The 21422-nt window shown below is 42.2% G+C and overlaps 1 protein-coding gene across 7 annotated transcripts; it reads left to right on the top strand.

Moving 5' to 3' along the window:
* The first annotated feature begins 1865 nt into the window (after positions 1 to 1865).
* On the top strand, positions 1866 to 19133 carry LOC137284535 (chitinase-3-like protein 1). 7 transcript variants are annotated; one of them, XM_067816371.1, is made up of 12 exons: positions 1866 to 2241; positions 7823 to 7895; positions 8402 to 8591; positions 8818 to 9070; positions 9279 to 9403; positions 9625 to 9748; positions 10615 to 10797; positions 11394 to 11513; positions 12887 to 13050; positions 13643 to 13767; positions 14253 to 14657; positions 16593 to 16830. In XM_067816371.1, the coding sequence occupies exons 2-12, from the start codon at positions 7823 to 7825 to the stop codon at positions 16778 to 16780; spliced, it is 1950 nt and encodes a 649-aa protein (XP_067672472.1). In that variant the 5' UTR covers positions 1866 to 2241; the 3' UTR covers positions 16781 to 16830. The 7 variants fall into 7 exon arrangements, with proteins under 7 accessions (XP_067672472.1, XP_067672477.1, XP_067672470.1 ...); XM_067816376.1 differs by lacking the exon at positions 16593 to 16830 and adding an exon at positions 18836 to 19133 and having other exon boundaries at positions 2006 to 2241; XM_067816369.1 differs by lacking the exon at positions 1866 to 2241 and adding an exon at positions 4457 to 4566.
* The last annotated feature ends 2289 nt before the right edge of the window (positions 19134 to 21422 follow it).

Consider the following 21422-nt stretch of genomic DNA (forward strand, 5'->3'; position numbering starts at 1 on the left):
TTAGGGCAACACTTATACCACTAACTAAGATTATTCATACGATCGTGACGCTTGGGTTGATAAGAAACCAAAATATACCTCGCTTAATCACAAACTGTCCTAACGTTTATTGAAACCTTTATCAGCACTGGCATGTGCCTATTGAACATTGTTGATTAACAGCAATGAAACTAGGAGATAACACACTGGGTACCTTTTTAAAACGAACTATGGGTAGTGACACGGCTTTAAATACCACAGAGGTGATCAACCCATATATGTGGCACTGGCGGACAGTAGCTCCGAGCACAAAACCAGACAGAAATACCCATAGAAGGTAGGTGCATGTATGGGTGCCCGTGCGTTTATGCTTATTTGTTGTTGTTGGGGGGGGGGGGGGGGGGGGGGGGCGTGCGTGCGTGCGCACGCCCGTGTGTGTGGATGTGTATGTGTCTGTCTGTCTGTCTGTCTGTTTATGAATGTATGCATGCTAAATGGAAACATTGAGCTCATTTAAAATTCATTGTCTGGTCGAGATTAAAAATTAAAGTGCGCCGTGCTAATTACGGTTTTCTCCTCTCATTAAAATGACACCGCTTTGTGATAGTGTTCCTAATGACAAGGGACATGACACGAGCCTTGGGAAATGATTTACTGTTAGTAACCCAGATGTACGGTAATCTGCTAGTTTTTAGTCTGAAGGGGAAACTTGAACAGCAAGTGATATAGACTTATAAAATACATAATATGGGTGCATGTCACAACGAATTATTTATAGATGAAAATATGTGTTGTTTGTTGGTGCTAATGACGACGGGGATACGATAAGCTATACTAATGCATGTGTTTTTAGCAGTCGGCAAACAAGGAAGCCGCGAAGATACTGACTGGCCACTTACATAGCGCTGAACTCGGACATGCTGTAAAGCTTGCTGGGCATAATTGCCCCGGCTAACCCAAGCTGCCCGTGAGGTGCTTGACGTTTGGGTCATATGACTTCTACCACCGTGCACCAACTTTCTGCTCTCTGAACTGAGACAATTTTAATAAACTCACTTTCCTAGGGTGTGACTCCATAGGTGTTTCGTTGTGGGGCAGGACAGAAGTCTTAGAAACTCTCAAGAGTCACGCAGTCGAACGGGCAGAAATCAAAGGACTCTCCGGGACCAACCTTGCTCAACTTCACCTGCGCTCGATGCATCGGTCGTAAGCAGCCCATGTTCTTCGTGATCGGGATGATAACTTGCTGGCTTGGTTGACGCAGCAAATCGATCCCAGGTGGGGAGATCGATGCTCGTGATGTCATTCGCTGGAGAGTGGAAGGTCGCGGGTTCGATTCCCGGCTGCGTCAAGCCAAAAGACTTTAAAATACGGAACTTGTTGGTCCCTGTCTGTGGTTCGGCACTCACTCACACGAAAACAACATCCTAATAAGTAGACACGATAGTTAACCGAGTTGGGTGAACGACTGCTCTATTGCCAAGAATATTAAAGCGTTAAACTTGAAAATGTGTCAGGTCTGTCGAGAAAAAACTGTTGATTAAAAAAGGACATCAAAGGTGTTAACATAAAACAAATTTCAATTTCATCGCTCGCAGTGATGTTACATGAACAGAGTCAATTCAGTGAATATCCGTGATATGATATCAGTTGGAAGGTATCACTGGCCATGGTAGGCCAGGATTATTAACCCGCCTGTTCTCGAACGCCTGCTAGCATAATCTTGACTACTCGAGCGACGTTTGATTGAAGCCACTCATTTTCACCGAGGACTGTTTCAAATGGCAAGAAACCCAAGAAGAAGATACAATATCATTATTCCAACGTATTGGCTAACCTGCTTTACATATCTTACATTTCATGTATTCATACAATCCTAAAATGCCATTTTCATTCGTAGCAGCCGGTAGCACACGATTAATTTACATTCCGATTATTCGTCTTCAATCTCATTACAATAACTGACGAGCCCGCACCACAGGTTCCTATCTGCGGGAGATAATCTATGACCACAGCCTTCAGAGATAAGACGTTGGAAAGCATTGCATTACGCAACCAGAAAGTCTAAGCGGCCCTTTTTGAACGCTGACAGACTGCACACCTAAAACGCATATTGTCCATGGTCGTCATAGAAAGATAGGTTTTCGCCAAGTCGCTGTCTCAACCCGAGCTCCAAGCTGGGCATTGGTCAACGGTCACCTTGCTACAGTTTCAAGTATTCAGGATCACTTTCAGGCCGATAAGAGTGCAAGAACGTCAGCTGTAAGTAGAACAGTGTCTAACCATATTTGTTTACGCTACTGTTTGTTTCACTGAATCAGGACGTTTCTCTTTTTGCATTGCGGTTTTTATTTGTTCCTTGTTATAAGTAACCATGGTGACACTCGAGTTTTGCTCAGTTCATTTATTAAGTTTTATAGCTGACTTGTGTGAATAAAAGCATATTCGTCAGGGGTCATTTACAGAGTCTGTGTGGGCGTGAGATTGCCATGTGTTCAGTGGACACACAAAATCATATCCACCAAACTCATCCTTATCCTTATCAGTTTAGCCAGTTAGACAGTGCTGTTTAGACATACAAGCACGTACAGCGAAACGAACACGCAAAATTTTACACATGTGAAAGGCAAGCTCAATGGTTAAAGCGTCTGCTCAACACGACGAAGGTCCGTGTTCTTGCCCCTTACATGGGTACAATGCGTAAAAGTACCTATTTCCCGACATTATTTTGGTGGATTTCCTAAAACCTCCAAACTTTGGATTGTTTTTTTACAGCCTTACTCCTTTGAGAATTCTTTATTGTCTCATATACTTCTTTTGTTCTGTTTCTTAAAACGTTGTGTGTTTGTTGTTCAACCTAACGATGTTCCAGTCATGTGACAGAAGGTTGTTAAATAATCGATTCCGGACCAGTCAATCGAGTGATTGGCATAATGACAGTTAAAGTACGTTGCTGAGATACAATAGCTTGTACAATCAAGTCCGATAGTCGGGCCACTCAATACATTAGGATTAAATTCTGTAATATACGCACTTTGCCATTTGCAGTGTGTTATAGAGACATGTTATCGAGTCACTATAAAATAGAAAGAGTACACATAAGCGTTGCCGGACCATGTACATACACAGCTCGGCAAGGGACAGCCTACGCCATTAATGGATGGTGGCTACACATGAAGCAAAGAAAAATTGTTAACCGATGGTCATGTATTTAGTACGGATAACTCAAATTGACTTTTTTCATTTTTCATTAGAAACATCATTGACTGTTTTTGTATATCAGCACAGTAGTATTTCAGCACAGTTGTACCTACCAACGTTATATTTTGACTACATGTACTGTTTACAAATAAGTGAAAAAAAAATAAAAATATATTTTAAAAAAAAAACAACAGAAAAAAAAACAACATGTTTGCGTTCAAAAGTATGCAACATGTGCTTTGGAATTAATCACCTAATTACAGCGTAGATACTTCACAAATTGCTTTGACTGGGATTTACAAATGACAAACATTGTGGTATACGTGTTATGAAAATAATTTTTAAAGTGCTTACATTGTTTATTTTTTTAAATGATCCCCGAATACCAGTTGTGTACTTTCTTTCATATATCAGTTTAGTTACAGTTTTTAACATTAAGTTTTTGGGCGACTACTTTCAGTTCAGGAACATTTTGATAACGGTTTTAGTAACATTTGTTGGTTTCAAATGTATACTTTCTTTTGAACGTTAGTTTAGTTTGCTGTACGTAATAGCGAAGATCGTTCTTCAGGCATCTGTTCGAGACATACTGTTTAGTGCCCGCTATAAATAATACCGGAATAGTGATGGACTAGCGCACTCGTGGACTAGCACGCACGCGTACTCTAAATTATCGTCGTACTATTGTGTGAAGAAAAAGGGATTTCCATTATGACGTATTTGGGTTAAGTGTCTCTTGGCTTCACGCAATGTCCTCTGTCAAAATCAAGTAAACATGTAGGGACGATGCATAGTACATGCGTAAAGGACTTCCCTGTTCATAAAGGCGTAGGCACTAGCTGTTTCGGATAGCAAGAGCGCCATCAGTCTTACACATTTGTCTGACTGGTATGCGTGTGTCACTTCCTTTAGAAAGCGGGTCATTTGAATGCAATAAAAATATAACTATGCCGAAGGGGTTTTACTAAGCTGGTTGCGTGCAGAGACCCGACGGTCAAAGGGTACGCCAATTCCTCACTTTATCACTCATGTGACACGCATATCACTTATTATGCAAAACTACTGAATCAAGCGCTTGAAATAATTTTATTTTGTCATTTGTTCTTATCATTTATCAATGTATCAAATATTATCAATAATGCAATTTTGTATCACTGATGGGATAGCCTTGTTACATCTACCTAGTCACAGTATGTATGTAATGTCATATAACCTGTAAATGTTTTTAATATGATTAGGTTGTATGCATAACATGAATACCAAGGCGAGAGAATACATATTCCGTATGTCTGGTGACACGAGCGAGGGATTGCACCGGGTGATGCATTCTGCCCTTGTGTTTTACTGTGACCGGCATAGTATGTGGTTATGGCAGCAAGGCAACAGGTAAGGATACCTAAATACATCATACATGTGTGCTAATATGTGGAATCGACGCCCATGGCGCTGTAACAGGTGTCACAATGGTTAGACAAGGTAACGTTCGAATTCTCCTTTCGTGACATCGCCTATCACGGGATGGTAGTTACTGTCGTATTTCACTACCTAACGTTTCACTACATGTCAAAACTTAGAACAGGTTTCCGTTTGTTAAGTTTTCCACAACACACATATATTTATGCTGCGGGCGCTGTTTTATTTGCTTCGACCTTTACATGTCAATCCCAACGGCACATCGTAATATCACTCTCATCTCCCGGGGGATCATACAACTCTTGCAGCCACTTGAGCATCAAGTTATTGCGGCATTCCCGTCCTACGAGGTACCCATTCACAGCTGAATGGAGTGGGACACATATTCACAGCACTATATATCTGGGAAAGAGGGTTGAATATTTGTCAAATGTGTCACAACTGCAGAGTTGTGGCCCTTAGTTCACCTTTCTTGTAGTGTGTGAGTTTAAATCCTAGATTGTGTTATTTAGTTTGTCAGCACCACACTTCTGCATGTTGGTTTTGTCCGAAGTTGTAAACGTTTTCTTCCCATACTTAACAGTAGCGTCGTGGTATAACTGGAATATGTTTCTACAAAACCCATTCAATGACTCGACCATGTATGGAATTATCCGTATTTCGAGAAAAACGGAATCTTGTGATTAAACGATATCGAGATAACGGCTACATATGACTTCGTATTTGCAATGTAGATTCCTTTTACTGACACACTTTAGGAGAGCGGTGACAAGCAGAGGCGACGAAAAGCTATATTATCTACTTTATGCCTCCTAAATATAAACCAGACTTCATAATGCAGCTGACACGATGGCTTGTGTGCGATCTTCAGGCATATAATCTACGTTTTCTTGCATCCGGCTTTCACAAGGATAGAGTAATTATTATTTTATGGTAAGAAGGGGAATTAATTTCAAGAGGCTGATTTCTTGTATAAAGTATCAACGGGGTTAATGTTTGGTTTAGTAACATCACTGCAGTAGACTGAACGTAGCCTTGAACCGCGTGATTGAAAGGATGGCGTTCGCTCTGCGACGGAGACGGTTTAAATGTAATAAAACTGTTGTCGGACCTGTTTGTAGCGTAAACATGCGCGGTGTTTGTATTTATCTGAGAATGAGACAGAGAGAGAGGAGGGGAAAGATGGGGAGAGAAAAAGGTAGTAAGAGAGGAGTAGAGAGAGAGATGGAGGAGGAGGGAGAGGATGGGGAGAGGGGGTAATAGGGGAGTAGGAGAGAGAGAGAGAGAGAGAGAGAGAGAGAGAGAGAGAGAGAGAGAGAGAGAGAGAGAGAGAGATTCTTTACGAAAAGTCATTCCATCAATAGGGTACAGAGCCTTTAACCCCCCTCGGGCTTAGGAACTGCAACTATAAAATAAGCCAATGGCAATATTCCCGTTGTCACCCTTTACCGTTTCGCCAATAGATGGCGCAAGGTTATGTGATGTGACTCCACTTGCACGTACCTGGTAACTGGTAACTTTCGGTAGATACCAATTATTAAATTTCACGCTGTAGCCAGCGTGCTGAACTAATATTTATGTATAACATTCCCGTCAAGTCGAGGAGTGAAGTTTCGTGACAGTTAAATTAATTCAAATATTAAAATGATACCTTAAATCTTAGGCAAATACCTTTTATGACAAGAGTGAAATACACCCAGTTTTTGAAAGGTATACGAATTCATTACTTTCCTATCAAATCCAATGTTGGTTAACAATTTTGCTACGCCATATGCCTCCACGATTAGCAGGAAAGATTAAGCATGTTAAAAGGAAATAAGTACTTGACTTTTTGAGTACTATGTTTTTAATATTGTTGACTGCATACGTAATACAATAACCGGACACCGGACCTGGATTCTCTGTTATGGATACAAACATATTTAGACATGATATGGTATGCACCTGTTTCAGATGCATGGCCACTTTTTTGTCTTGCTTAACAAAGGGTAAATAAGCGGGTTTATTGTACACGTGACTTAGACATGTGACTACTTGTATATCTGGCTCAACAAAGGATAAAGTTACCAGATAAACATTGTTGCACGGGTGTTTTAGAATAGTGATCATATATATGTATGGCCAAATGTTGCGTGCGCATGATTGTTGTACAAGCGCTTTAGAGAAATAGATCAGTTTTATGTCTGTCTTGACAAAGTGTGAATATCTGAGACTACTGCACACGTTCTTTAGACACGTGATCTCCTGCTGGTTACCATCCATAATCTCTCAGCTGATTGGCCAGAATACATTAAAGGACGTCAACGTTCAAGTCGACCTTCTGAGAATAGAGACCTTTTCAAAACCACAAGACTTCATCCGTTCATTCCAATGGTGTGTTTGAAAGGGCTTTCCACATCCTCGTTTGTCATTGGGTAAAGAGGGAGCAAGTAACGAAGGTGACCAGTCAGACACCCTTTTTCCTTTCCGTTGAGCACAAAGCAGCACCACAAGACTGGTGTCACTTTTTTGCGTTGTCATTTTGGTCCACTGTTCGGACGAAATTCGATTTCTTTTGTTCGATTTTAGCGCAGCAGAAACACTGCATATAAACAACGGAATATCCGTTTGTGGAAGTTCATTTATGGTGTGGGGGTGCCTCTCACATGCCTGTCACCGTGACCTTGTGACAAGCAAGCAACGGGGCAACGGTACATCACTAAAATCCAAGACAGAATCTGGAAAATGATCGTTCTCTTTTGCCATGTTTCCCTCTATGAAAATACATATAGTTTTCCATTATGTTTTGCGTTTAGATTTGCTCTTTAGCTGTTCCTTGCATTGGAACTTATCCCTGATAATGAGTTAAATAGAGATTTGGATACTGTCCTTAGTTATGGCTAATAGTAACTAGTTACTATGTACATTATGGGGTGTTGCGATACTTCTTTCCATGTGTATATATATATATGATAGTTTTGTACATACTGTAGAAAATTTGGCACTGCTGCCAAACTGGAAAGAAACGTGAATGATGAAGGAGTAATGATATTTCCCGCAACGTGAATGATGAAGGAGTAATGCTATTTCCCGCAACGTGAATGATGAAAGAGTAATGATATTTCCCGCAACGTGAATGATGAAAGAGTAATGATATTTCCCGCAACGTGAATGATGAAGGAGTAATGATATTCCCGAGACGTCTAGAGTCCATTTCAAGATGTTACCTTAATCTCCGTTTCTCTTCCAGATGATCCCACGAGCATCCCTATTGCTGCTCCCCCTGGTGGGAGTAATCTACCTGTCTGTACATGGTGTCCAAGGTGAGATAAGTTTGTTTTGTGAAACACTTGCATATCCATTCAATAATGACACGGACCAGGTGTTTTCAGAGACACTAATCTTTGGTACACTGTTCGTTGTTGTTTCGAAATGATGATTTCACCTGCGAAATCAGTACTACACGTTGTGTAATTTTATGACATTTGTATTCCTTCATGTTACGGGTTCAGAGCCCAAGAGAGTGTGTTACTACACCAACTATCATACATGTCATCCTCCACGTTACAGGTTCAGTACCCAAGAGAGTGTGTTACTACACTGTCATACATGTCATCCTTCAATGTTACAGGTTCAGTGCCCAGGAGAGTGTGCTACTACACCAACTGTCATACATCATGTTGTCATCCTTCATGTTACAGGTGCAGAGCCCAGGAGAGTGTGCTACTACACCAACTGTCATACATGTCATCCTTCATGTTACAGGTGCAGAGCCCATGAGATTGTGTTACTACACCATCTGTCATACATGTCATCCTTCATGTTACAGGTGCCGAGCCAAGGAGAGTGTGTTACTACACCAACTGGTCACAGTACCGTCCCGACAAGGGGAAGTTCACGCCAGAGAATGTAGACCCTAACTTGTGCACACACTACGTGTACGCCTTTGCTACGTTGCTAGGCAACAGGATCAAAGCTTTTGAATGGAATGATCTCTCAACACAGTGGAGCAAAGGAATGTGAGTGTTACTCCGAAGTCGGGACCTTACTTCTTCCAAGCACATGCTTCTTACACATATAGGAACAGAACCGGAATACCGAACAAAGCAGCATGGGCACCAGCCTTGCTTCGTTCCTCTCCCCCTTATTCAATCACTCTGTTCCCCTCCCTATCTCCTACCCCTACTCCCTTATTTGTTCGCTCACCACAGTTATGCTTCCAAATGCCTATTACCTATTATGCAGGTTCGAACGCTTCATGGATATGAAGAACGTCAACCCCGCCATGAAGACCTTGCTTGCTGTCGGAGGATGGAATCTTGGATCCGGGCCATTCCATCAGATGTCTCATACTCCACAAGGAAGGAAGGAGTTTGCGGACTCCGTCGTCAAATTCATCCGAGAAAACAACTTCGATGGAGTGGACGTGGACTGGGAGTATCCGGCAAACAGAGGCAGTCCACCCGAAGACAGACACCACTATACTGAGATGCTAAAGGTACCACATGAACGGGGTTAGAATAGATCTCTCGTGTCAGATCGGGGGCTTAACTCTTGACCTTGTGGGTCTTATGTCCATTTTACAAACTTGGTGCCGGTCAAGAAACAGTCCACTTGTATTTGTTCATTCACGGCTTTTAACGCAGTGCTATTTGCCATTTCGGTGAACTTTAGTTTGAAATAGACCATGAGATACTTGTTTTCAGGCAGTGTACGATGCCTTTGTGGTGGAAGCGCAGCAATCCGGTAGACCCCGACTGATGCTGACGGCGGCCGTGGCAGCAGGAAAACCCAACATTGACACTGCATACGACATCCCGGAAATTTCACAGTAAGTGGTACAAGTCATATGGTTGTGAGGATGTTATGATTGGAGGAACAAATTTGTTACAAAAAGTTGTATTATGAAAAACGCATTCTACCCATCCATCCTAGAACCTTAAATTGTTAGTTTCCAAAGAGTTGTCACTAACTCTGAATGCTGCATGACGTTCCAAGTGATGAAGCTGTAATTCCAACTCTATATTCTGGTTGTGTTTTGATGCCGCATAGGATCTTGGACTTCATCAGTGTGATGACCTATGACCTACACGGCAGTTGGGAGGACCACACTGGTCACAACAGTCCCCTGTACTCACGAGTTGACGAGAGTCCCGAGGACAAGTACCTTAACCTAGTGAGTGGGTGGCCTTAAGAGTCATGTACCCCCGTGTTGAATATATGGCTAAACGTAAACACAAACACTTACCCTCTGTCCCCCTGTTCTGCATCGCAGGTATACCTTGTCCTAAGCTTAAGCTGTCACATACAACCAGATGATGGCTTCACGCTAACTCTTTATGCTATCTCAGTTATACACCTAACAGGTGGTTGCACTGAAACTCTGGATTGCATCACAGTCATATAGTAGGTGCATGGATGCACTGTACTTCTGTACTGCATCACACTTATACACCTGGTAGATCGATGCACATTTATCTCGTATTGTCTCATTGTTGTACACGTGGCAGATAGGTGCACTCTGACCCTGTACAGCATAACAGTTATACACCTGGTAGATGGGTGCACTCTAACCCTTTACTGCATCACATTAAGATACCTGGTAGAACGATGCGCTCTGATACACCTGGATGATCTGGATTTGATGTTTTTAACAGCCTTGTCGTTAGAGATGAAGCATCGATAACAGGCTTCCTCTCCAATCTCTCCCTTGTTAAGTTTGCAAAGAGTAAACATTATCCCTATTGCGTAAACAACCATCACGTCAACCTAGTCCACTAAATGAACTTTGTCTGTTGTGTAAACAAGAATATCAGTTTGTATATCAACTGTGTAAACATAATTTTACTCATATATATAAATCCGACAGTATTCTACCTCACCTGCTTGATAACGGTGTCCGCATTAACATCGAAATGCCGTATGTATTGTAACAAAGAAGTTGCACATGCATAGAACTACCCCCACCTACATGTAAAATTGACGATTACATAGCAAATGATACACTTTGGATTTTGTGAATAATGTTTAATTTTGTTTCAGCACTGGGCAGCTGAATACTGGGTGAAGTTGGGAGCACCCAGAGAGAAACTAAATATAGGCTTGGCGCTGTATGGTCGCACGTTCACCCTGTCAACTGCCGACAACACCTTGGGTGCACCTACCAGTGGTCCGGGCGCAGCAGGCCCGTACACACGCGAGAAAGGTTTCCTTTCATATCAGGAGGTAAGAGAAGAGGACATAAAATCTCAACCAAATCGTCACTCAATGCTATGTCACATAAATAGTGTGCCGCACTAAGGCGCGTAAAGCCAAAATACACCACTCTTCATTGGGCGTAGATGGGTTAGTCTGTTATTGTCGTGGGTGACTGTAACTTTGCCTCATATTGATTACAGCAACATAAGACCAGCCAAGAGTAGGTATGAGTGACGCTGGATCCCATTCGCTGCGCGGGCATCAGTCGTGGCAGTTTGTCATCAGTATCATCGTCATCATGTACCGTCTTTATCCTTAATACACCCTGATTGTTGGTGTAGTGTCAGGGCACATGATTTTTTCTCTCTATCAGCACACGTGTGATGGACGTGTGCCACCTTTTGCACAGATCATGTGTTGTGCTTGGACAATATGTTTTACACTGATATAATTTGTTGTAGATGATATTTCCAATGTCATTTTGAATATGGTAAAGTTTCTTTTGAACGTCAGTGTATTTCTATACCTGTGCCTCAGGCTCTTGGGTCATGATGTTTTTATTGAATGAATATATTTAAGGTGCTTGTGTGATAAGAACGAGGTGTAAATTGTTCTGGTTTCAGATCTGTGAAATGGAGCAAAATGGTGGCACAATTGTAGATATCCCTGAACAGCGCGTCCGCTATATTACCCGGGGTGACCAGTGGGTGGGCTATGACGACAAACTGAGTCTCCGCGAGAAGGTAAGTACATGTTGAGTACAGGGTGAAGTGGGTGGGCCATGACGACAGACTGAGTCTCCATCAGAGAGTAAGTATTTGTTTGGTGCAGGGTGGGTAATGACGTCAGAGCGAGTCTTCGTCAGATGCTGAACACGTGTTGGGAGCAGGATGAAGAGGGTGAGTAATGTAACACTTCCATGTATGTTCGAAAGTTCATTCCTGTAACAGATATGACGACAAAGGTCAGCTGCAGAAATCCAAACTGATCACAAACAAGGTATTCAGGCATTACTGTCGAATACTGATGATGGCAGGTGTTCGTTACAAGGTGAAAGTATCCTGCTCCACTAGTGGCACCCATCACGAGTGAGTGAGTGCGTTTAGTTTTACGCCGCACTCAGTAATATTCCAGCTATATGGCGGCGGTCTGTAAATAATCGAGTCTGGACCAGACAATCCAGTGATCAACAACATGAGCATAGATCTGCGCAACTGGGAACCGATGACATGTGTCAACCAAGTCAGCCAGCCTGACAACCCGATCCCGTTAGTAGCCTCTTATTTGACATGCTGAGTCGCCTCTTATGGCAAACATGGGTTGGTGAAGGCCTATTCTACCCCGGGACCATCACGAACCGTTTGCACGTGATTAGAACTTGGTAACATTTAGCATGAGGAAAATAGTCTCCAACAATATTTCCAGCTGAACAACTTACTGCTACAGTCCAGTTGAACCGCTCTTACTAAGTCTTCTAGTTGAACAGGTCCCGGTTTGACTTACTGCTACAGTCCAGTTGAACCGCTCTTACTAAGTCTTCTAGTTGAACAGGTCCCGGTTTGACTTACTGCTACAGTCCAGTTGAACCGCTCTTACTAAGTCTTCTAGTTGAACAAGTCCCGGTTTGACTTACTGCTACAGTCCAGTTGAACCGCTCTTACTAAGTCTTCTAGTTGAACAGGTCCCGGTTTGACTTACTGCTGATTACTTACCTATTGAATCAGACATGCCTGTTGTTACATTCTAGCTGAACAGGTCTTACTTACTGTTATCTTCAAGCTGAACCGGTTTTACTTACTGTTATTTACTGAACCTATCTTACTGTTACTGTTATTTTCCGGCTGAACTCATTTTACACACTGTTATCTTCCAGTTGAACCAGTCTTATGTACTGTTATCTCCTAGTTGAAGCTCCTGTTGCTGTTAATTAGCAGGAATACTACCCTGTGTCATCAGTCAAAACCCTGATCATTTCATCATTTCATTCACATTCTGTGTTATAATGTACACAGTTATCTTTCCTTTGCACCAAGAAGGAATTTGTTCCCGAGGACAGACAAGACTGGTTCTTCTTTCCCACTTACGTCCTATACTTACTTTTATGTTCTTACTACAGGTGTGCTACATCAAGACGAATGGTTTTGGAGGTGTGATGGTGTGGGCCCTGGACTTAGATGACTTCTCAGGGTCTGACTGTGGCCAAGGCCCCTATCCCCTACTTCACGCCATCGTTGATGAACTCGCCAGCCCGGACAGAACTAATTGTGTAGGACCAGGACCGTAAGACTTTAGATTTGTTTTGAAGAAGAATCTAAAGAGTTATTGTTAAGATGTTTCTATATGTCGCTGATTGTATGATTCCTCTGGAAAGTAACTTAAACAAATAAAACATATATTTTCTGCTTCCACAGAAATGCATAAATGCTTAAATGAAACACTCTGTTCTGAATATAAAAACAGAAACAGTGCAGATATAATCCAGGATTATTCAAAAGATGAAACCAACGCATTCAAGTTCTGTTTCATTTCAACCAATCATGAAACATTAACTGTTCAACCCTTTTAAATTCCTCTATATGCATCATTACCGGCAGTATCCGGGTCAAAATAGGGCTTCAGCAACTCCTGCTTGTCGTAAGAGACAACTAACAGGATCAGATGGACAGACCAACTGACTTGGTTGGCACATGTCATACTATCCTAGCAGTGTGGAACTATATTTATGCTGTTGATTACTGGTCTGAAGTGGTATAGCTGGAATATCGGAGAGTGCCGCATTAACAAACAAACCAGAAGTAATATCAGTGAAGTAAACTGTCTGGACTCACCTCCGTTAGCTATGTTTAATGGCGCTACATCTACCATCCCCCAGACACCAGGATATTAACCATGGTTCTGTCACCACCCAGCGTCCTTTGACTACCCCCACGAAAGCCTACACTCCACCTCCGGTCGTCGTGACGAACCACAATGTAGTCACCAATGGACCCGTTAACAGTAAGTTATATGACCAAGTTTAAAACAGAGACACTATGTCTTTATGGTACAGTGTCTCTGTTTAAAGCCAGTCATCGAAACTCAGTTTACAAACCGCTCGTACACTTTATAAGTAATACTTATTTTTACGATATTTGTTTAATCCACGTGATAGTGATGCTTTTTTCAGTTTCATCCGTGAAGACCCGGATTAGAATTGATCTTCAGCAATCCATGGTTACGTAAGAGGCAACTAACGGGTGGCCAGGCTCGCTGACGAGGTTGACACATCGTATTGTATCCCGATTCTGTTTGATGCTGAGGTTGTTGATCATGGTAACTACGGTATACGGTGACATGTGTCAACCGAGTCCATGAGCCTGACCGATCCGATCCCGTTATTCACCGCTTACTTGGTCTTGGTAGGCGAATTCTACCCCGCATCTTCACAGGTTCATTGAAAACGAAGACATGTTTTGAGTCTAAGGTTTGTTCCATGGTTCTAGCCCCTCCCCGCATTCAGCCTGGCAAGGACTTCTCCTGCTATGGCCGCGTCAGCGACTTCTACCAAAGTCCCTACAGCTGCGAGGAGTACTTCATCTGCGCCAATGGCATGTCCTTCCGTGTTAACTGTGCCGTCGGGTTGCGCTTCAACCCTCAGACCAAATACTGCGACCGTGCAGCCAATGTCCCGTGCAACATCGGCACCAACACACAGTGGACCACACACCCCATCAGCAAAAGGCCTCAGGTCACTACAGCTCCACCAACTACAACTACCACCACAACGACTACCACCACAACGAGGGCAACTGTGAAGCCTGTAACGCCGAAGCCTATCACACAGCAGCCTTACACACCGAAGCCTACTACACAGAAGCCGTACACACCCAAACGCACGACTTGGAACCGTGAGTATCACTTCCGTTACATGTTATCGACTATATTTATCGACTGTAGATTAATGTCAACTCAGCACATAAGTAGTATCTATATTGTACACGTAGCATTTGAATCTGAAGAGAAATCACATACTGACTCATATTTCAAGATGATATATATTATTCTAAGCACGATCCACATAAGCGATTTAATGTATTACCACCCGCATGCATCGAAGTATGGATGGCTCGATGTTAGACGTTGGTCCTCAGGAGAAGGAGATCGTAGGCGTTTGTGTTTTGCCAGTGAATGAATGATTGTCAGTGTAGCAATACTACACAGCGACCTTTTCCTGGTTCTCTTGGTACAATAGAAACCTACCTGAAAAAAAATGATTCGGATTTATCATTATATTATATAAAAGTATGTTATGTTGCTCATGTATCTCACATATGGCTCGTACGTTGCGGCCCGATTCACCTCCTGTCCACACCATACCACCACCCCCGCACCCTCCCAATCCCTACTATCAAGCCTCACCGTTATCTACCCTTTGTGTTCTGTTCATCAACTGTATACCATCTAGCCGCATGGTTATCTACCCTTTGTGTTTTGTCCACCAACTGTATACTATCTAGCCGCATGGTTATCTACCCTTTGTATTCTGTTCATCAACTGTATACTATCTAGCCGCATGGTTATCTACCCTTTGTGTTTTATCTACCAACTGTATACTATCTAGCCGCATGGTTATCTACCCTTTGTGTTTTGTCCACCAACTGTATACTATCTAGCCGCATGGTTATCTATCCTTTGTGTTCTGTTCATCAACTGTATACTATCTAGCCTCATGGTTATCTATCCTTTGTGTTCTGTTCATCAACCGTATACTATCTAGCCGCATGGTTATCTACCCTTTGTGTTCTGTTCATCAACTGTATACTATCTAGCCGCATGGTTATCTACCCTTTGTGTTTTGTCCACCAACTGTATACTATCTAGCCGCATGGTTATCTATCCTTTGTGTTCTGTTCATCAACTGTATACTATCTAGCCGCATGGTTATCTACCCTTTGTGGTCTGTCCACCAACTGTATACTATGTAGCTGGACTGTTATCTGCAATTTTGTGTTCTGTCAACGAACTGCATACTGTCTAGCCACACTGTTATCTACCTGTGTTCTGTCCACCAAGTATATACTATCTAGCCGCAGTAATATCTACCCTGTTTTGTCCTGTCTACCACCTGTATACTATCTGGCCGCACTGTTGTCTATCCTTTGTGTTCTGTCCACCAACTGTATAACATCTAGCTACACTGTTATCTGTCCTTTCTGTTCTGTCCACCACCTGTATACTATCTAGCCGTACTGTTATCTACCCTTTGTTTTCTGTCCACCAAGTGTATACTAACTAGCCGCACTGTCATCTACCCTGTTTTGTTCCGCCTACCACCTGTATACTATCTGGCCGTACTGTCATCTACCCTTTGTGTTCAGTACAGCAAGTGTATATTCTCTAGCCATGTGTACTATTTGGCCAAAGCGCACTCTACAGACCACTGTCTCATATCTACCAAATGTAAAGTACCTAACCACAATGTGCTACCCAAGTTGGGTACGAGCAAACCAGGGTGTTCTGTTTAGCATCCACGTTGCATCTACCGGTGTTCTGTCTAGCAATTGTGTATGATCCATCCATCGTCTACTATCTAACCAGACAGTACCACGTAGTAACGATGCTGTCTTTGTCTAGCATGTATATGTAAGATTTTGTTTGGCTTGGTTTGGTTTCTGTCACAGGTTGTACATGTACGGCGTTATTTGACTGAAAGGATGTTCAGCTCATGTATTCATGATGTGTTCATTCTAATCTTACTGAGACATTGAATATCGTGTGTCGTGCAACTAACACCTACTAACTCCTGCTAACACTTCTAACCCCTACTAACCTCTCATCTTCAGCTTCAGCCATAAACATTGACGACTTCTGTCAAGGTCGTGCTAACGGCCTCTACAGTGACCCCTACAGTTGTTCCAAGTATTACCAGTGCTTCTTGCAGCTTGGTTTCGTGAGGAACTGCCCCCCATTCGAGGCGTTTAACCCACGCGTCCAAGCCTGCGACTACCCTTACAGAGTGCCCGGATGCTGACGTCATCACTAACACCTGTCCCTGTATGAATAAACCAGCGTCACGTGTCATGTTGTGTTGCTTTGTCTGCGTCTTTTGGGTGAGAGAAGGAGTATAGTTTTGCGCCGCCTTTAGCAACATTCCAGCAATATCACGGCGAGACTTCACTTATTGTATGTCAGGAACAAACCTAGGACTATGGCAAGACAGAGCCAGTAGCTTGACTTCACCTACGTCACTTGGTTTAAAAAAACTGTTTGGAGATATTGTGTGTCGCACAATACGCTTCAAAGAAACAATAGTAATCCTGTGTGTTGCGACTTATTTGAATAAAAACTGTACAGTGAGACACTTTGGCTTGGCTAACTCATTTGCGTAAACATATCTCATCGCGATGGTGAAGTGTACTAATGCCTGCGGGGAATAACGCCTACAGTGGTTTTCAATTTTACTGTTTCTGCTTTCAAACTTACGTATTAAAATGGTATGTTCCATTTCATCGTGCACTTTGCTCAAAGTAAATAAAGAACAGGACTTTCCACGTTAAGCGACTAATAAAATCGGGTGTTGATGCCAGTTGAATTGGTTGACCCATGTCACCGTAGCCAAAGTGCGTAGATCGATGTCATGTTGTTGATCACTTGATTGTCTGGCCCAGGCTTAATTACTTACAGACAGCCGTTACATGGTTTGGATATTGGTGATTGCGGAGTTAAACAGCACAGCAATATTAAATACTGCTGAGCGAGAGAAAGCATATCTCTCAAAAATTGACAGAGCATGAAGGCATGAATCTCCGTAACAAGGAACTTTTGCCAATTGTACGACCGCTTCTCGTAGTTAGAACTGCCTCAGTAGTAGCCTACTGACACTCAAAGATTGATAGAACAAGAAGGCGTGAATCTCCGCAACAAGGAACTTTTGCCAATTGTACTTCCGCTCTTAGTGGTTAGATTTGCCTCAGTTGTAACCAACTGACACTTGCAAGTTAACAACGTAAAGGAATGTACACGGGCACCCATGTACCAGCTGATAATTCTTTCCATTTTGAGGGTTGACAGGAATACCTTTACCTCACGTTCCGGGCATGACGTCTCAACAAACTTTGCTAATAACGTTATGTGTCCTGTTTTATTCATTTCTGAAAATATTAAATCTATGTATGTTTTGATGTATTGCACGCAAAAAAACCGATTGTAAGAATATTTGGGGGGCGGGGTTAGTGGGAATGTTTCCAAGGACTGTCTCGATCTCTAGCCCGAACTTTGACTTTGCCTAACATGCTCTTCTTCCGTGACTCTTCAATATCCGTGTTTGCCAAAGATGTTGTTCACTATGAGAGTGTTGTTTACTAACTGGACGAGCCCACTGACTAAAAATGTGACCAAGCTACTTTAGAATAGATGTTTTATTTGAAACTAAGAATATAGCCTTACCTTCCTGTCATGTGTTAAATCCTGCTTAAATCCTGATAATGAAAGTTATAGTTTCTATGCAAAAGAAGTAAGAGCACATATCTGGTAAACCAAGTGTTCATGTGGTGTGGTGAAATATACTTCTAATCGGCCTCATTCTAACATTATCTCCAGTTAACTTAACGTAACATGAGAGAACGCCGATCCTGTTTGGTTCCATAAGTACTTACATTGAAATGTGACAATGTCATCTACGAACGCCATGATAAGGTGAATGATCGAGCGAGTATGGTTTTACGCCGCCTTTAGCAATACTCCAGCTATAGCACGGGGACACCAGAATGGCTTCACACATTGTACCCATGTGAGGAATCGAAACCGGGCCTTTGGCGTGACGAGTGAACGCTTTAACCCCTGGGCTACCCCATCGTCCCCTGATAAGGAGAGTTAAAGCTCACCTTAGAGTGGATGTGCTTAGTTTTGTAATTAAACAAACATGGATCCCGAAACGAAGACACGAGTCTTGTCCACGACAGTCATTGCGATGAGATCGTTTCCTTGGGTCAGGTAAAGGTGATCTCCCTCGATTGTGGTTTCTCTGAACATGAAGTGTTAGATGTTGACACTGAAGTATATCAAAGTACTTGTTTATATCTTTCAGTGTTGCTCTTTCGGAATCCGCTGTGTTTTGGACGTGCCAATGGTTTGTATCGGGATCCCTTCAACTGTGAGCGCTATTGCGAGTGTTTCTTCCAAATAGGCATGTACCGCCCTTGCCCTAGCGGAACAGCATTCAGCGAACATATGCAGATGTGTGACTATAAATGGCGGGTGCCCGGCTGTTACTAAAACTACAAATTAATACATTTAACTATTTATTTATGTAAATGACACTAACTAAATATTTGTATCATTTTCTATGTTTTAACAAAGCATATTTTCATAAATGTTGAAACAAATTTGAGTTCTTCATTAGAGTTTTGCAATGTTGACGTTTGGTATGTATGTTTGTTTGTTGTCTAAAGCCGCACTCAACATTCTAGCTGAATGGTGGCGGTCTGTAATTAATCGAGTCTGAACCAGACAATCCAGTGATCAACACCATGAGCACCGATCTACGCAACTGGGATAGGATGACATGTACCAACCAAATCAGCGAGTCTGACCACTTGATCCCTTTAATCGCCTCCTTCGACAAGCAAAGGTTACTGAAGACCAATTCTAACTTGGATCTTCACGTGTATCAATGTTTTCAAGCAACTGTTAGGAGGTTCGAATGACCCAGTCGTGTAAGGTTCTGCCGTTCCGAGTTGCATCCCTTGATCACCCCAGAAGTCTATTATCTTCTGGACGAGTTGTAGATAACCCTGATTATGCTTGTAGGATTGTTAACACCATCCCCGAGCTTGTGTTCTTCCCCAGTGTGGTATGCATGTGAGACCTCAATACCTCAGGCGTTCCATAGGGTGGAACGTTGGCAGTGCAGTAGGTTGATGCCGTCGTTGTCTGACAGATAAAGTTAGTTCCCCTGACTGTCAAATCCGTGAACACACATTTGTTGAGGCTTAGATTCCATTAGGGGTAGTGAAATAATGAGAGCCTCCAAACCTTGCAGTGGTTGTCATGACGAACTCTTCAGACATGCGTACCTGGGGCCGAATACTCTTATGTTTCAAAGAATATTCTTAACTAAGAGTTACACTTAAACGTGTAGTTCTGGGAGTAACTCTTAGCTAAGAGCAAAAAGAAACACTGAAGAGATTTAAGTGCCTGCGATAGCACTGCTCAGACGATGGCTTTCGTGAAGGTAAGTCTGCTCAACATTTCTAATTCAACAGTCGTGGCAAGTCTTGGTGGAGAAACTTGAAACGATGAAAGTGTCAAACGAGAGAGTCGGCTTCTCGTCTTCCTTCCAGTTGCTGCTGTGACGTGATACAGCTACATCCAGGCGCTTGAGATTATACCCCACCAATGTTGACAGGCGCGGGTATAATCCTCGAGTTGGAGGTGAGTAAATACCAACTTGATCCAGATCCATAGGGATACCCGTCAACTATTTCCAGTGGAAAGGCTTTAAACCTTGGTACTCCGAAAATGAATGTGAACCATCAAAACAGCAATTCTAACGTTGTTTGTTGTTGTTCTCTGTAGCGGACACCACCAGCATACTTCCTCGAAAAATCGTTGGTGTCATGACTAGAGCGGAAAGTTAGGATCCAGAGATTTGGTGAACGCAAAACTTTGTGTCCAGTTTTTAAAAAAATGACATTTGTTTTCGTCAAGCACCTTTTCATTAGGGATAATATGTGTTAGCCACGCTTTTCTGAGAAGAATTGTTTGTTCCCGCATGTGTGAAATGCACATTTACGTCACTGGAATGGACAGACACAGTTTGGATGGAAACATGATGGATCCATAGTACGGTGATCTACTTTCAATTGTTTGCGATCAACAGTCCACTTTTACACCGTTTTGTCAATTTGTTTTCTACTTTTAACAATATGTGTTAGCTAGTTTTAATTCATTCTGTCCTTCGTTGATAGGGTTTTATATGTTATATGAATTATGAATTTAGAGCTAATTTTAGTCTGTAATGCCTGGTCTAATCTCTCAGAGAAGGAGGATGATTTAGTCCAGGAGGAGAATCTCAAAAGGGACCTAGAAATAGGATTTCGTAGCCTCCCCAGTACTGATTTGGTTTGACACTATTTTCAGTTAACATGCATATGATGTCTTGGGTTCATGAAAAGGCCTGTAATATGTGCTATCAGTTTTTTTTCACAGACCATTTTATGTGGTAGGGGTCTGTGAGCATTTTCATGACATTTGTTTTGCTGCCCGACAACACCTCAAAGTTAATCATGGATAGTTTTACTACTATCAATCTGATCACTTTCATTTTGACGTTTGTGTATTGCTAAAGGATGTACAGGTTGTTTGACATACTTTTGTTTTTGAAAAAAAATCAAAATGGCCGCCATTTGGCCGCCATCCTGAATTGTCGTGTGTTGTCTCGGCAGTTACATTTACATACAAATTAGCACCAAATGTGTCCATTTGCATCCAGTGTTGATACTTTTGAGTTTTTTTGACACTTGTCTCTTTTAGAGTGTATGGTCATGACGTGGTAATTTAGATTTTAGCGATTCTCCGACTTTTCATGGAATTGTGTGGTGGTGATTTATTTATTGAAAGTTTACATTATTGTTGTAACTAGAATCAGTAGTTTTTCTTTCCTGTTTACTTTT

This window comes from Haliotis asinina, chromosome 5 (assembly GCF_037392515.1).
Source record: "Haliotis asinina isolate JCU_RB_2024 chromosome 5, JCU_Hal_asi_v2, whole genome shotgun sequence".
In the NCBI taxonomy this organism is placed as follows: domain Eukaryota; kingdom Metazoa; phylum Mollusca; class Gastropoda; order Lepetellida; family Haliotidae; genus Haliotis; species Haliotis asinina.